Here is a 16,987-nt window from a genome sequence, read left to right as displayed (position 1 = left end):
CCCAAAAAACTCCACAGCCACACACAAAGGATGCATAGAATTCGAGCCGGTGTTTAAGTAAACTTTTCTGACAGCCGTCCCCGAGGACCTCAGAGCAGTGAACTAAACTGCATTGTTGGATCAAATGATTCTCATAATCTATTAAACCCTACCAGCATTTTCAAAAGCATTTCCATGAAAAGTTAATTCCGTTCCCATGTCAGCAATCTTTGATGTAGCGTACTGTATGTGGATGGGAGCAGCAGCTCTGTGACCTTTTCACTTGCCTTTTTCGCTGACTCCAATTCAGGAGAAAGTTCAGGAAGAACTGAGGGATTCACGCACACAGAACACCGAGAACGACTGTCAAAGACACGACACATCAAAGGATTAACAGATCCTTTAACTGCAGTCGACTGTATGTGCGGCGCATCATTACTGCGTGTACGAGAGAGACAGAAAGAGCCAGAGCGAGCATCGTATACATACGTGTGAGTGAGTCTGAGTATGTAAAATCTCAGCGTCTCAGGTGTTCTAATGCATACGTACTGCATGCATTAGTTTTTCCCAGCTGGGCCCTCTCCGAGCATGCAAACACACAGACACATATACACACACCAACAGGCTGTCTGAGGTTCACACACAGTACATCTCTTTGAATATTTTCATAACAACAAACAGATGCAAATGATGTGGAAGTAGTGACTGGGTAAATGTAGCAGCTGTAGGGGGTTAGATGTATGTACTGTATACAGATGTATGGACATCTGCACATGGAGTGCTGCACATAAACATAACAATTGTAGAAGAAACTTGTCTTTTTGCCTCAGATTTTACAGCAATCCCCGCTAGCGGATGACTGGTTAAGGTCACAAGTTAAGCTCTCTATGAGAGGTGATTCAGACGTCTAATAGTCCTTGCCTACAGTGCTGATAATCTCAGAGGTTGTTATGATGCATCCATTTCTCTGAGGCATCTCCCGTCTGCCTTCTTTGTGTTCTACAGATGCAAAACCTTTAATATGGTGGCTTCCGGCTGTTAAAGAAATCTTCAAAGAAAGTAATTACCGGTGAGTTTTTGCACTTCCCCCGTGGTTAGCAGTGACAGTCCTATCCTATCCTATCTATGCTAACCCACGCTAATGACTATCCTGAACAATTTCAACTATTTTCTGCTGTCTGGATGAACCGACGCATTGATGGCACAGAATGCTTCAGAAAAGAGATATTAGTTGAGCATTAGGGCTGTGTTGTGGTTAATGAAAGCACACATATGGTACTCAACAAGTGACAAATGAACCTCAGTCAATTATAATGCATATTTAGGGGCTCCAAACTGGACTTCCAAAATGTGCAAATGAGCAAAAAAGAAAAGCTGCCTTATGTTGTCATGGAGAGCCACTGGTCGAGGTGTCCATTTGTAGATAAATGGAGCAAATCCAAGAGGAGTTTAATTGAGAAAGTTTTACTTTCACTGAATATCTGAAAAATATCTTCTTTTTGTTTATACATTCAAGACGGCGTGTGACATATTTCAGCCTCTACAATAATGCCTTTTAAGTTCTTTCAAAGAGAAGAGTCCTCAGTATTGTTTGACGTGCCGCTGCTGAAACAAGGCTCTAAAGCGCTCTGCTGGGCTGACTTAAAAACAAATGTCATGTACGTTAAAACACATTGAACTGACATGACATCTGAAGAATCTATATTTGATGTTATTAAAGGCCTATTATGAAAAATATCTTTTCATCATTTTCATCTTAAAGCAATTTAAAAAATATCGATTTGTTGCAACAGAAATGACATGCAGTGCAGAGTGAACATCAGTCAATGAGGTGGACAGTAACAGTAACAGTGTACTATAATATATATGTACACATATAAAATAATCACATTAAGTGAAGTAGCATGGCAAAGTCTGTGTGAATTTGTGATACTGTTGTCATCAGTGTTGATAGCAGATAACAAAATGTTCCTGGGATCCAGATAAAGACATCAGATGTCAGATAAAGACTTGCTAAAAATAATGATAAGAAAAAAATTTCAGCAAACGGGTATGAGGGATGTTTTTAATGTGAGTGAGGAATCGAGATATTCAAGGGAATATTTTACAACACAGGATATGGAGCAATTCTGCTGTCCCGCCTGGAGTAGAAAGGACATTTTGCTGTTGGGGAAGAGCAAGCGCAAAAAAAAAGAAAAAAAGAAGAAGAAGTCAAGGCCAGGTGAAATGATGACGAAGCTGCCGCAGGGAGCAGAGAGCTAAGTGGCCGGTTGTAGCAGAGCACAAAGCACAAGCTGGTGAGTTCGGATAGGCCGTAGCCTGCAGATATGGACGCACGACTCCCCGAGGAGCCTTGAGCGCCAGGACCAGAATTTAGAATTTGATGCGAACAGCCACCGGCAGCCAGTGGGGAAGAAGAGTGTGGAGGAGGTGGGGAGCGCAGGGAGAACTTGGGGAGGTTGACGGCAGGGCAGGCTGCAGCGTTCTGCTCAACAGAATACTTTACGAGGCTGGCTTGGTGGATGTTGCAGCAGTCCAGATGGGCGATGACAAAAGGTTGGGCAGCGTCCCACATGAAACATCTTTTCATTTTCTGTCTCCAGGCATGGCGCAGGCTGGGGTTTGTTCTTTTTTTTTTACAACATAAATTAACCTCAGCTAAAAATGTTACACATAACTGAGTGCCCCGGAGTTGCCCAGAAAGCAAGATTATGTCCTTGGTATGAAAACAAAGAAGGCTGAAAGAAATTTCATCTTAATGCCTCTGATGATCAACATTTTCTAATCTACTGAACACTGTGCTGATGCCAAGATAAGGTGCTTGTTTCACAGAATACCATATATCAATAATTTGATATGTGCTATCAATTCAGTTTACATTAAGTTTATTGATATAGCACCAAACCACAATAGCAGTCGCCTCAAAGTGCTTTTTATTGTAAGGTAAAGACTATAATCAGACGGCTGCCTGTGAGCAAGTACTTGGCGACAGTGGCAAGGAAATAGTTCCCTTTAACAGGAAGAAACCTCCAGCAAAACCAGGCTCAGGGAGAGTGGACATCTGCCACTAGTGGTTGGAGGTGAGGGGAGGGAGACAGGACAAAAGACACAGAGTTAAATAATAACTAATGATTAAATGCACACTGGTGTATAAACACATAGAAAGTGAAAAAAAGAAGAAACACTCAGTGCATCGTGGGAAATCCTAGCAGCCTAGACCTGTTGGCATAACTAAGCATAACTAAGAGAAGGTTTAGGGTCACCTGATCAAGCCCAAAAAGCTTTATCCAAACAACTGTCTTAAACCCAGTTATTAAGTGTACTGCATTTACTTATTAAATGTACAATATATAATTTAAATAATTTGTCCACCAATTAATCAATTAATAAACAGTTATATTTAAAAATAGATTTTTTAAAATACTTTTCTGTAGAAAAAACTGTCCAAATTTCTACTGGAATTACCACCTTTGGGTTTTTGGCCTCTGCAAAACAATCAAGATAAGGTTTACAGCCATATCAGTCCAGAGTCACTGTGTATATTCCATGGAGGTTCCGATGTAGTTTAAAAGATGGACACCCAAATATTAAAAAATGGCCACAATGTCCCTTTCTGTTCCCGAGCTGTGACACAGAATAATGTGTTTGCAGAACAGCGAAGATGTTGCTTGACCTTTTGGACATAAAATGTCATCCTCTCACCATTTTATCCTGTTATAAAATTATGTGAAGTTTTTGTTATAATTGCCTCATGAATTCTTGAGTTTAAAAATGTGTTTTGTGAGGTCAAAGTGAGCTTTGACTCTAAGACTCAAACCAGTTCCTCCTTGAGACAGGCTGAACATCTGTGCCAGATGCACTGAAATTTTGTGTTTCTGTGACACTGCAATCAAAACAATGTCGTGCTAAATCTGAAGATTTCTGGAATATACCCTCTTCATAAAAATGGGATGGACAGAAGTACGTAATGACAACTTGACCAGAGCTGTTGATGACGCAGAATCAAAAGATCTTATAATCAAGCTCAGGCTGAGAGATCTGTTGGTTGTTTTTGAACCCATAAATTCAAGCCAACCTCTTTAAGAAAACAAAAATCAGGAAGAAAAAACTGTATTAAATAATATTTTGAATAAGTTCTCTAAGTCACACGTAAAACCCAAATCATGAAAGGTGCAGAGTACCACCGGGGGGTTTAATTTTCCCATTGTGAGTAATATCCACATTCTTCCAGGATCCAAGCACGCACAGCCTTAATGAGAGCAGTGTTAATGTACAATATGCAATATGAGGAAAACAATAAGCAGGGTTACTAATTAGCTGTATTGCAATATTTAAAAACAAGCAACACATTCAGAGCATTTAAAATAAAACACAAATCAAACCGAACTAATGAAACAATAAAACCACAGAGGGCTGCACTTGCCACTACAGTGGCAGGAGAAACAAAAATCGAGTATACCGACAGATTGGCATTAGCGAGCTGACAGCAACAGAAAGCAATTAATTATTAATGCTGACAGAACTGATTACCTCTGAACCAAATGAGAACTCGGGCTGTGTGTGTCGGTTCTGTCTCTGACACAAGAGTTTTATTCTTGTACAACACTGGCAAAGAACAGACAGCGGGAAAAGAATAAAAAAATCGAGCTAGGCGAAAGCTGCTCCTCTTAAAATTGCATACATTTTCGGTCAAGTTGTAACATGGGCCGCAGAGTTTGTGAGTTTAGTATTAAGTTGTGCTGAAACGTAATTGAGTTTGCCTCGATTACAGTGCGAGCTACGTACTGTACATTTGGATTTCAGACTAGAGGACAAACAGATGGTGAATCATTATTATATAAAGTAAAAATGAGTGGGCCCAGTATAGATCCCGAAAAGTGCAAGAACAAAGGGCAGCTGATTGACAATCATCCCGTCAGACACACTGAGACTGGTTAGAGAGGTGTGATTCTGTTCAGCCAAGAGATACACAAACAGATGAACTAACACTACCTGTGTCCTAATGAGACTGAACCGATTCGAAGAACAAACAGGTATCTGTCTCACCTCTTGTAGCGTCACCATTTCGGGGCATGCGAAGTATGGCTAACAACCTGGCTTGTGATTTTATGTGGGCAGTGGGCAGGTGTGGGTTCAGGTACTTACTTTTTGACGTGTTTGCGGCAGGGCACTGAGTTTCTCATGCAGGTGCCAGTGAGGATGTCTACGTTGTCCACAATGACGAAAGGTTTCTCTTCCAGAGTGACGATGGAGAGGTGGTTTTCATCTGCATCCTCGTCCCCATAGGAGTTATACCTCGGCCACACCGGGAACATCAGCGACAACGTCCCGTTCTCCCAGCGGCCCATCTGTGCAGATGGGAGAAAAAACACACCAAAAATCACAGTCACAAAAATCACTCCAAAAATCTATAAAAAGACATCTTATTGAAGTTTTTTCTTTAAATTTTCGCACTCATTTGTTACCTTCTCCCACTTCCTTTCCACATTTAGGACGATCACCACCAGTTTTGGGTTGGCCTGGTAACCGTCTGGAGTAAAGGATAAATCTCGGCCTTCATTCCACACGTGCATCATGTGCCTGAAACACATGGTGGGGGGGTGGGGGGGGCAGGAAGATTTGTTGTTGATTTGCATCTGCTGGAGTGTTTGTATATGTGCACAACAGCAAATACATTCAAAATAACAAGTTAAGCACTCTGTAATCACCGCAAGAGTCTCCACTTCAAATCAATGTTGTCTTCACCCACCGTGTGTGCACGGACGCCTGAGTGTGTACGCGTGTGCGTGCATCTATTTGTGTGTAGGAGTGAGAAGAGTCAGAGGCCACGTATCTCTCCCATCAACATTCTGCATTGATTTCTCCACAGATATATGCCTGAAAGACAAGTCACTGGTGCAACAAGGCTGCCCTCACTCTCTTACTCACTAAAGCTGTCCTGCATACGCAAACAGATCCTATGCTGAAACGTTTACACACTCGCTAAAGTGAAGCAGCAGAGAGAAGTAAATGAACTAGTATCACACACAGTGATATGGGGATTAAAGACACACTCGCTCCAGTGAAACAATTTTCAGAAGGAGAGGATTTCTGAGTGTGAGGACTGGGATAATAGTGTGGATTCCCACTAGGGGAGAGAAGGCCTGTCCAAGGACGTTTACCTTAAAGACTGAATCACAGGGAGGACAGCAGCTGTCCAAAACAGACAGCACCTTTTCTCTGACACCTTGTGTTCTGTTTTATTAGAAATTGTCTGAATCATCTCGACACCGCATCGGGGTTAGCTGTACAAATGAAATATCATTCAGCTAGAACAGAATATTTCAGAAGGCAAACATCTGCTTTATAAACACATTCATACTCTGTACAAAATTCCCCTTTTCATCCAGAAAAAAACCGTCTCAGTCCATCAGCTATCTAAACATACATTATCTGAATTACTATTAAAAAGGAAGAGTTAAAAGCAGTTTTTTTTATGTGAGCTAAACAGGGCACGGGGCCACAAAGGAGTCATGCATGCACTCAGATATTGCGACAGCAAGTCAAGATGCATAAAAAGAACCATGTGAGCACTGTTTAGCACGCAGCCTGCAGCTAAAAACCATGATAATTATACTCCAGTTCAAACAGGTGGGATTTTATGTTGTCTCATCTCCAGGAGAGGTATTAGAGTCAACACACATAAATATTGTAGTCGGACAGTGGATTAGAGGGAGCTACATTAATCATCTGTTCTCACAAAGACTTGGAAAAAGGCCTGTGCTCTGTGAAAGCCGGCTCCACTCACACTGAGAAAAAGTAAACAAAAGGTCCCCGTCTCCCTCGTGTACTGGCACTGAAAAATAAATAAATAAGTAAATATAGATATATACCAAACAGTTGCGGTTTAGTTATGTCCTCTCCCAGCAAAGACAATAATTAAATATAAATCTACACAGCCAAACATTATAGACCGGACCTTCACTCTACAACCAGACCTACCTCTGTCACAGATCACAATGCTTTGGACTATTAGTGGCACGTCAAGACAAATATATATTTTTTTGTGTTGGAAAAATCTTCCCGGTGCAGCAGGTGATGCCCTTGTCACAGCGCATCGCCACGGCTGAATACATGTAGCGGAAACGCTGTGGCAGTTTATTCTGGGAAACTGCTGTCGCCTCCTATTTCAGGTTTGTTACCATTTTGGGGGAAAAAAAAAAAAAATTCGTTTCTGATGTAAACGAATGACGCCGCTGTGTTTTTGAGGCATGCAGGAGAACCAAATCCTGTTTGTATTGTGATTCTTTGTGTAATGAAAATGAAATGTAAAGCTACATTATGAAGTGGGTTCAGCGATTTTTATATAAATGTATCATCATCGCCTAGAAATTCAGTAGAGGTTTAAGTAGTACGTGGAAGAAAGAGTTGCATCACAGAAATATATGAAATATATACCTCCTTCAGTAAGTGCAGTTTTTAATGTGGATCCTGCTACCACTATGTGAGAAGCACTTTTCTATTAGCTGAAATACTCTCTGAGCACTTTTATGAAAGTATGAATAAAGAAGAAAGGCAGGCTTCTTCCCAAATTCTGTATTATGGCAGAGAGCATATTTTTAGAGGAAAGTGACAGCTTAGGGGTTTGCACGCTACACTGGTTCCATCAAAAAGAATAACCTTTTGAAATTTACAACAAGGACAAACCTTCCATAAAAACCTGTATCATTGTGGAGACCAAATAAGCTCAACTAGAGTCTGAGATATTAATTCCTGTCAAGCAAGAATGACAGAAAATCCGGCGGGTCTGATAGTGTCTTTTAAGTGCCGGATTATGTTGTCCTATTCCCCCCCACCTCGCGTTGTTTATATGCACACTGCGGCAAGATTGTATCTAGACTAATGTATGCAGAATCCTGATCACAGCCTCACCACTTTTCCGAATCAGGGTGGGGGAAATCCAACCTGTCAGTTTATTATCACAAAAAAATTGGCTGCAGTTGTTTTGACAAATATGCAAATTCGATCTAATAAGTTAGTGAGACAAATGAGGTACCTCTGACAGTAAGAATAGAGCTCTGAATAAACATTTGAGTTCCTGTCGAGGTCTGAGTTATATTGGATCAACCTGTCAACAACAGCAGTGTTGTATATGCTTTGATATACACTGTAGCGGCCTAATGGGAGAGAAAAATGGGATAATAAAGCCATAATGGTGAAAATCGCACTGTGGCTCTCATTCTAATGAGCCAGCTCATAAGTCATCACCAATGTGCAGACCCTAGCAACATGACCTTTATATTTTTAGTTAGTTTAATATAGACTTCTGAATTTATAATAGCATATTAGCCACTGCATGCTTCATATTCAAGATGCAGTCACAATATCACTCTGAAAAAAAACTTTACAGAGGCAGTTTAGCTAACAGCCCTGTAGCAGCGACTGCTCAGTAGCTCAGTATGAATCTGCATGCTTGTGTTTCTCTGTGTGTATGTGTGTGCGCCTGTACATCACAGAGACTTCAGAGAAGAGTACATTATCTTGCATGCTGGTATGCACACCTACACACACCTTCTGACAGACACTGTATGAGCCCCCCACAGAGAAAGTTAAAAAGGAAATCCAGACAACAAAGCTAGTAACAGCTGCTCTAATCCAAACTTAATGACAGTCCGGTCATGATGTGAAGCAAGGTGCACACGCAGAAGTTCACACTATCATACACACACGCAAACACAAGACACATCCTAAGCTCTAGTTAACACAGGGTGGCAACAACAAGGTCTGCCTGAGGTCTCCCAGCTAAGGAGGCAGAATGAGCTCACACACCGAGCAGCCGTGCACACAACATCTAACAGTGTTAAAAGCCATTAGAAATCACAGTGTTTAACACTGCTGTCATCTCCGCTTCCTTTCTCTCCTCTTCCCCTCTCATTACTACATTAAAAAGAGTTATGTAAGGCTGCCGAACAGTCAGCCACAAAGACAAACCGAGTTATGCAAGTCCCTGGACCTTGATCTCCTCGCAATCGTCACACATCCACAGCTACACACACCTGCGCAGGGCACTAGGTGGGAGCTTCCCCGGGCTCCTGTCTGATGCTGTGCTGTAGCAGCTGCTCTGGGCCTCTGGTAGCTCTCCCTTCTCCCGCAACATGAAGGTGGCTGCAGAGGAAATGATGCCCACCCCATCCCGCACCCGTGTCTCCAGCGGGTACTCCCAGTCATCATAGGACACAGAGATCATACCCAGGGGGAAGACCTGAGAGGGGGAGGAGAGGACATCTAAGAAACGACACATATGGTTTGTAAGCTTCAAGTTTAGTTTAATTTGACATTTTTACCCCAGATTTGAAACATCCATATGCATTTCTCAAAGGTGTCAGGCGGATGATTTATTGGTTCTGTCTGTCCTCCGGAAATAATTCATAGCTGGCTACTAGATACGTGTGAACAGACTGTATGTCTATAAACTGAATTACTCATTCAGGTATCGCCTACATCTTGCAGCTGTCATTGAAAAAAAAAATGGTATAGCTCAAACTTTGTCTCTCTAAAGCAGACTGAGCAAACATCTGAAAAAAAATGCAGGCACAGCAATCTGTCAGTCTACCCTACGGTACTTTGTTTTTACATTTTAATTTGGCTATAGCTGTAGCGTCAGATCCATGCCTGAGAAAGAAATCAGAGGCAGAAACCCAACACAAACAGGAAGACTCGAGTCAGAGATACAGAAGAATTAGGTGAATAAACATTTGAAAGGCTTTTGAGAAGAAATAAAATAACATGTTACCACTTCAAGCATAGATAAACATTTGCGCCTGTTATGCTTTGAATTACTCACATTTTTATGTGCTATTTGGATGATCGGTACCTTATTGTCCTACCTGTGGCAACTATGTATTTTATGCCTTTGGGGCTGATCATATGTTGTTATGTACAAAGTAGTGTAAAAGATGACTTTTTGCTGGATTATGTGTAAAGTAGTATACTCTGACGTGAACTGTATTACAGCAGTCAACATGATTTGTCTTTGAAGCATCTTTTAATAAGTAATACATGGATTAAAGATAAAGTTTCACAAATTCTGGGAATTCTGCACAGACACACAACGTCACTTGTCTATGTAATCGTGTCTGCCTGCCAGCCCCTCTTAACCCTACTAATTAAGAATTTCTATCTTGTTTGTCTGATCTACAGACAAACAAAAACAGGTAGAAACACCATATTGCGACCAGGGTTCAACTGCCAGAGTCATTGTTTTGGCTGGAAGCTGTGATTTCCTGGAATCTTGCTGTCGTGAGGTTATCAAGAGTTCAACAGCGTTCAAGAGTCGAAACCAGCCAGCCCCTCATAAAACATCTATCAGAATTACATTTGATATTTTAATCTGGTGCCTGACCAACACTAGATTATATCCTTTAGATGGCAAAAAAATCAATATATAACATTTAATAATCTTCATTTATAAATATATATATATATGATGCATATATACAATATTTCAGAGATTTTATTTATTTAATCTAGAAAGAGAAACAATTAATCTGTGGGTACCGGGAATTATATTATTTTTTATTTAACTCAAAAAAGCTGACTATGTATCGTATGTCAACATTCATAAATAAGAGGGGAAATCTGGGATACAACAGATGACCTGCAACAGCCTGGGATCAAAAACACTGCTTGTCTTGTCAAACCACTCAAAAGTGGCCACCTGTTACTACATATGGGGCCTCACTACCTCAGGGGTAAAGTCTGGGTTGCCAGTGGTGAGACTGGACACGATCCAGATGTAACCAGCTCCTATCAGACCCAAGGACCGAGCCTCCTCCATTATATACCTGTCAAAGAAAGGAGACAGATCCAAAGCTGAAGTCTGTGAAAGCAGTGTGTGACAAAGAGACAGAAATGGCACAACGAAACGACACACGCAAACACTTACACGGCTTCATCCTTAGAGCAGTAGAGCAATATAACAGGACTCTGGATCCTCTTGAGTGCAATGTGTGATTTAGAGTTTGGGTCGCCATCCACAGCATCTAGAGTCACCACACTCTGCAGGTCCCATCGCACAAAGCTGTAACAATAAACCATTAAATAATACAACACACTTAATCTTGTCAGCTGTCATAAATAAAGGCAAGAAAACAACATGTGCGTTTGTATTGGGTGTTTTCATTACCTGTGATCCACAGTTATCCTCAGCGTGCTTATGAATTCCTGGTACCCCGGGAACTTGGATGTGACGATAGAAAAAACATGCCAGTCGTATTCCTCCATGATAGCAAGCATGAGCAGAGCCTCCTGCTGCAGAGCCGCGCCGAACTGGAAGAATGTGGATTTCTCATCCTGCAATGACATGTGGGGCCAGCAGCACAGACAGTCAGCAGATTTTTCAGAGGAAGTAAATTAATTGCAGAAAAGGGGATAAAAAAAGGCACTGGAGTCTATGTGAGCAAAAAACCAGAATTAGAGCCATTTTCAATTTTACAATCAGCGAGACAGACCGAGAGAAGAAGGGAGATAAGAGAGACTTGCAAGAGCTGGAGAAGCGACAAGTAGAGAGGGAAAATGGGAAAGGGGCGAAGAGATGCTGAGAGATTCAGACAACAAGTGAGACTGCACAGCAAGAAGAGTGACTGCCGGCAACAGGGGGGGCCTAATGGTAGGAGATAACTGCCTCATAACTCACAGGTTTGATTCACTTCAGCACTCCGTAGCCAATATACCAAACAGCCAGGCATTGTCTTGAAAGGTAATTGAGCCAAATACTGATGTCTCCGATCATGTGAACTGACTTAAAAACATTTGAGTCATTAACACTGAACGTTTTTTTGTTGTTGCTTTCCTTTTTTTCCCCCTGTGCTAACTGCAACAATATATAAAGTCATCCTATAACCGTCTCATTTGGAAACCATCGTCTGTAAACTGCGGATCGAAATGTTCACAGCTTTGGAGCAATAACTCACAATGCCATGCACACTTAAATCATTTCGTCTCAGATTCAGAAGGAAACTGTGTGAGAGTAAAAGAGCAGTATGCACTATCAAAACCAAAGCAGCTGTTAAGCAGAATGAAACCCCAAACCGAGTGTGAAATAAGTTGCTAATGATCGCAGAATGTATGTTTGCATGAAGGCTAATCTACCCCCCAATAAATAGACAGCAACACGGCCGAGTCACCAGAGAGGGAGGGAGAAAAGAGGAGGAGGAGTGGGGGAGATGTGGATGGGAAGAAAGAGAAAAAGGCTGAGAGGGGTGAATGAGATGGAGAAAAATGTTCCAGCCTTCTGAGTGAGATTGAGATACCTGCTGCAGAAAGAAGTGGGGGGAAAAGTATGTGAGCGAGAGAGAGAGAGACACTGACATCAAACCCTCCTTCACTATGACTGTGCCTCTATTCTATAGGCAGAAAGATCACACGCACACATACATGCTTTAACACTCTTTCAGCAGAGGGCATCGAAAAACGTGACACATTAAACATCAAAGCCCTCGCGAACACACACGAAGAGTCCGTTCTTCTCTTCAGTTGTGCGTGCATGTGTGCGTCTATACTGTTTGTGCACGTAAAAGGGCTCAGGCCCCGTACTTTGGTCCAACAAAAATTTCTCGGCTGTAGCCGTAACGCACATCAGATCCAACACGCCTCCCTCAACCACAAGAAAAAAATGGGAAGGGGAGAGGATGAAATTGTACTTCAAAAAGATCTATCTTGCTGTTTTCATCTCTGTGTGTGTGTGTGTGTGTGTGTGTGTGTGTGTGTGTGGCTTTATACTTTACTGAGGTTTAGAAAAAGGAAAAAAAAAAAGAAATCTCCCTCTGTGTGGCAACAGGCACATCCTCAGCTCTTCCTAGATAAGAGGGACACACAAGCACAGGTGCTACAACACACTAACACTCTCTTATATTCAAGTGCACAGCTGTACACTCACATATAAATCAGTGCTGCGAGTCTGCGAGTGAGATTACAAGCAATCTGATTTGTCAGGTAGCCGGTCAACCTAATTATCTGCCAGAGCTTTAATAACGGTGATAATTTTGGGTCACTCGTTTCTACTTTTGTCCACTGCAGATTATTAGTCGTCAAGGCAAATTGTTAAGATCTGAAACAAACGAACATCCTGACATTGCAACAAAGTCCGACTTGCCTGATTGTCTGAGTCGTCTTGTAAACAAGACCAAATTTACATATAATAGCCACATTATCTAAATCATTCATGTGTAAATGAGTGCACTCAGAATGACTGTAATAATGCATGCGCACAACTGCAGCAAGTGCGTCAATATCGGAACGAGGAAGCCAGCAAACCATGAGTGATTTTTACCACTGATTAGGTAATTATTGTACTATGCACCTCGATTTTCACATTCAAATAAGTCTGCCTAGCCTGAAAGGTTTCGAGATTGTCGGTTGGACATATAAAGCAACTGAATATAAGGAGTCTAAAATATCTTGTTTTTAATTTTATCATTGTGCACATTGTATTGCAACACACACAAAGCTACTTAGGTGGTGCTAAAGTTATATGTACTCACTGGCCACTTCATTTGGTACACCTGGTCAACTGCTTGTTAAACCTAATATCTTATAAATCTAATCTACCCACACATGGCAGCAACTCAGTGCTTCCAGGCATGTAGACATGGTCAAAACAAACTGCTGAAGTTCAAATAGATTCAGAATCAGAAAGAAAGGTGATTTAGGTGACTTTGAATGTGCATTGTTGTTGGTGCCAGACGGCCTCGTCTGAAACAGGCTCCTCTGCTGTAATCTTTTCACACAACCAAAAAGAGAAACTATTGAATAAGTGGTAGTTTTCAGGGTGAAGATGCGTCGTTGATCCGAGAGGTCAGAGGAGAATGGCCAGACTGCTTGAAAGTGACTGGGAGGCAAGAGTAACTCAAATAATCAGTCTTCTCTATACTCAAGGTATGCAGATGAGCTTCACTGCAGAAGAGACTCTCTGAAGACGGACTACAGCAGCAGAAGACCACAGCGAGTGCCAAACCTGTCGGCTAAGAACAGGACACTGTGGCTATAATACGCACTGGCTCACCAAATTTGGACAATAGAAGATTGCCTAGGCTGATGAGTTTTGATTTCTGCTCCAATATTTAGATGGTAGAGTCAGAATTAGGTGTAAGCAACATAAAGTGTGGGTCCATCCTGCTTCGTATAAGCAGTTCAGACTGCTGCTAGTGATGAAATAGTGTGGGGAATACGTTCTTGGTAGAGCATTGTTTAAACACCACAACATACTGGAGTATTGTTGTTGACCATGTTCATCAGTTTATGACCACATTGTACCCATCTTCTGATGGCTGCTTCTAGCAGGTTGACACACCATGTCACAAAATTCAAATGATCTCAAACTGATTTCTTGAACATGAGAGTTCACTGTATACAAATGGCCTCCACACTCACCACATCTCAATACAAATTTGGCAAGTCTGCAGCGGTGTTTCAGAAGGCAATCAGCCTGGGACTAGCAACGCATACCCAATAAAGTGTCCAGTGAGTGTATGCTCATGGCATATTTACACCTGTCATCGTAATCGAAGCCACGCTTTATTGAAAATGCACAGCCAAAAAACGATGAAAGCCATAGAAAGTAACATGGCCCTCTTTGTAGGAAATGAGTCTTCTTTGTCTGAGAAGGCCTTTGTATTAGAATAGTAATCTTATTTTAAGACAATATATCCAACTTTGCTATAATAGGATACTCCAGCTAACACTGAGCTACAGTTAACAGGCTTGAACAAATCGTTTGCATAATATTCCAGCAGAGGAACAAGATTGTTTTCCCTAATTTAAGAGTAAGACCTCTTGCATAACTTCTGAATTTAAGCTCCCTGGTAAAACTCTGGATCTAACCAAGACTTGCAGTCTTACATCTCACCATAAAGTCCTATTTATCTCATTTTGAGAACAATACACTATGTAAAAGCTGATTGTGTAAGATTATCTAGATTGTTTTAAGAATATATGTTTTATTTCTTAGTGAAGCTGGTGGATCTGAAGTTAGTTATTCTACAAGAAAATTCAAGCTTAATTACCATCAGCTGTACGAGGCAACATCTTCTTACACTGCTTTCAGCTGCAAAGGCAAAGGCTGTCCAGTAACAAGAGCTTAAATCACACTTATATTTCTTATTTATATAAATGCTGGTTCTGCATCCACATCAAATAATTTATGTACACTCATTTTGTGATATCAGCAGTATCATCAGACACCCCATTATGGTTATTAGTTTCTGTTTTTAAGGAGAACATCAGAAGGGTGCACGCTGTTAGAATAAACCGGTTGAATAACCTGATGTGTGATCATCCACCCTTTCAGCATCTATCAGCTCTGTTTTCCTGGGCAGGTGTATTAGATTATAGTAGCATATGCTCACAGATCTCTATTCGGAGCAATAAAATGAACAGTCCAGATGTTTTTTTTTTATTAGTTCACAGAAACGTACACTTCCTCTGGTCCTTTCATTAGTGAACTTATCACCAGTAAGAAAAAGTCACTTTACAGCGCCTGCATTTTAACTCATCCCAGCTGAATAGGTGCAGGTGTAATGAATAACCCTAATGACTATTGGGATGTATTAAGTGTCCCATCAATCCATTTCAACCAGCCAGCAAAATACCTGGAAAGGACTCACCTAAATGGGATGCATCCATTGTTACTGGCATCAGTTACACCTGTGTTTTTCCTGCCTCAACAGTTAAAAAATGTTGGTTGTTTTCTCCTCCATATGCATCACTTTGGGGATTTGATCAAGCTCCTTCTTAACTTCAAACAAAAAAAGGTCACCAATGACTTACATACACTTTGAAATTCAGTTCAGACGGTGGTTTGATTCCTCAAACCTCTACATGCCAAAGCTGCTCCACTCTCATTGGTGCGTGATCTCATGTTTGAACGGGTGAATGAGAACATCAAGCAGTTGTAGAACTGCAAATACAATATTTGCAGTTTTATATTTCACATTAATAAACAAAAAAAACATTTAAAAAAAGAACTGACTAGATTTAAGTGTCATTTCTCTTGCAGTTTTTCTAAAAAAAAAAAGTCCTTTTCTCTGAATAAAGTCCTCATTGAAACATTCTTTGGAGAAACCCTTTTTCACTGATCTCAGTTAGTGTTTAAGAAAACTTCAAGGACATTTAAGCCAGTTAAAAAAACACATTTCCACTGAACTGTGTTGCAATGGATAACAGTATCAACATGTGGCCAGATTTAGGCACAACTACGGCACACACGTATCATTCAGACTCACTGGATGTGATGAAACCGATACATGTTGAGAAAGCAGCTCGGGTGAGTTGAAGGTTAATGCCAACAACGGATGGAAAGAATGTGACAGGCAAAAGAGGATGAAGCAAGCAGTGTTTTCCACTACAGAAAGGTGCCTGTTTTTAATGCCATGCTGCCTGACGCCTCAAACACCACGGCTGTTCCATATTGATTTTTGGCCTTGTCTCTTGTGTACAGAGATTTTCACAGATTCTAATTTCCAATTTAAAAATATTGGGAACAGCAGATGATGAAATTCCCATGTCCTTTGTTATTTCACGCTGAAAAAGGTTACTTTAAAATTATTTGTGTTTAAGAGAGTTGTGAAACCCTCCCTGTCTTTACTTCTAAAAGACTCAGTTTCTCTTAGATGCCCTTTTAATACCCAATTATGAAATTTACCTGATGGCAATTAACATAATTAAAAGTGAGATTTTCCACTTGGTATATTTTTTTTCTTTTTGCATAACTTTAATAATCCCTAATTGTCCCTGTCTCAGCTTTCAGACCAGATCATATATTTAAAAAGAAATTCTCAGAGTTTCAAATTCTGATGTGATTCATTTTCGCCTTTTTAAAACTGTAAAGACCCGTCAAACTTTAGACAGATGCTCGAGAACATGCTTTCCACAGGCGCTAATTCAATAAAACATCCCGTGAGATGTTGGTGAGGACTTTTAGCCTGACTCGCAGGTTTACCTCTAATCTTTTTTTGTAGTTAAACCACAAATG

At 40.9% G+C, this 16,987-nt stretch overlaps 1 protein-coding gene across 2 annotated transcripts in view; it reads right to left on the bottom strand.

Annotated features, from left to right (window-relative positions):
• grin2ab (glutamate receptor, ionotropic, N-methyl D-aspartate 2A, b) overlaps positions 1 to 16,987 on the bottom strand; it is a 114,014-nt gene that overhangs the window by 19,872 nt on the left and 77,155 nt on the right. For both annotated transcript variants that reach the window (XM_005460723.4, XM_005460724.3), the window contains exons 5-10: positions 11,144 to 11,310; positions 10,904 to 11,038; positions 10,703 to 10,802; positions 9,015 to 9,220; positions 5,445 to 5,559; positions 5,125 to 5,327 (exon numbers count right to left, since the gene is read on the bottom strand). In XM_005460723.4, the coding sequence (XP_005460780.1) occupies positions 5,125 to 5,327; positions 5,445 to 5,559; positions 9,015 to 9,220; positions 10,703 to 10,802; positions 10,904 to 11,038; positions 11,144 to 11,310 (926 nt within the window). The remainder of the gene's footprint in view (positions 1 to 5,124; positions 5,328 to 5,444; positions 5,560 to 9,014; positions 9,221 to 10,702; positions 10,803 to 10,903; positions 11,039 to 11,143; positions 11,311 to 16,987) is intronic.

The sequence above is a fragment of the Oreochromis niloticus genome, linkage group LG6, assembly GCF_001858045.2.
Source record: "Oreochromis niloticus isolate F11D_XX linkage group LG6, O_niloticus_UMD_NMBU, whole genome shotgun sequence".
In the NCBI taxonomy this organism is placed as follows: Eukaryota; Metazoa; Chordata; class Actinopteri; order Cichliformes; family Cichlidae; genus Oreochromis; species Oreochromis niloticus.
This window is presented reverse-complemented; position numbering and strand designations above follow the sequence as displayed.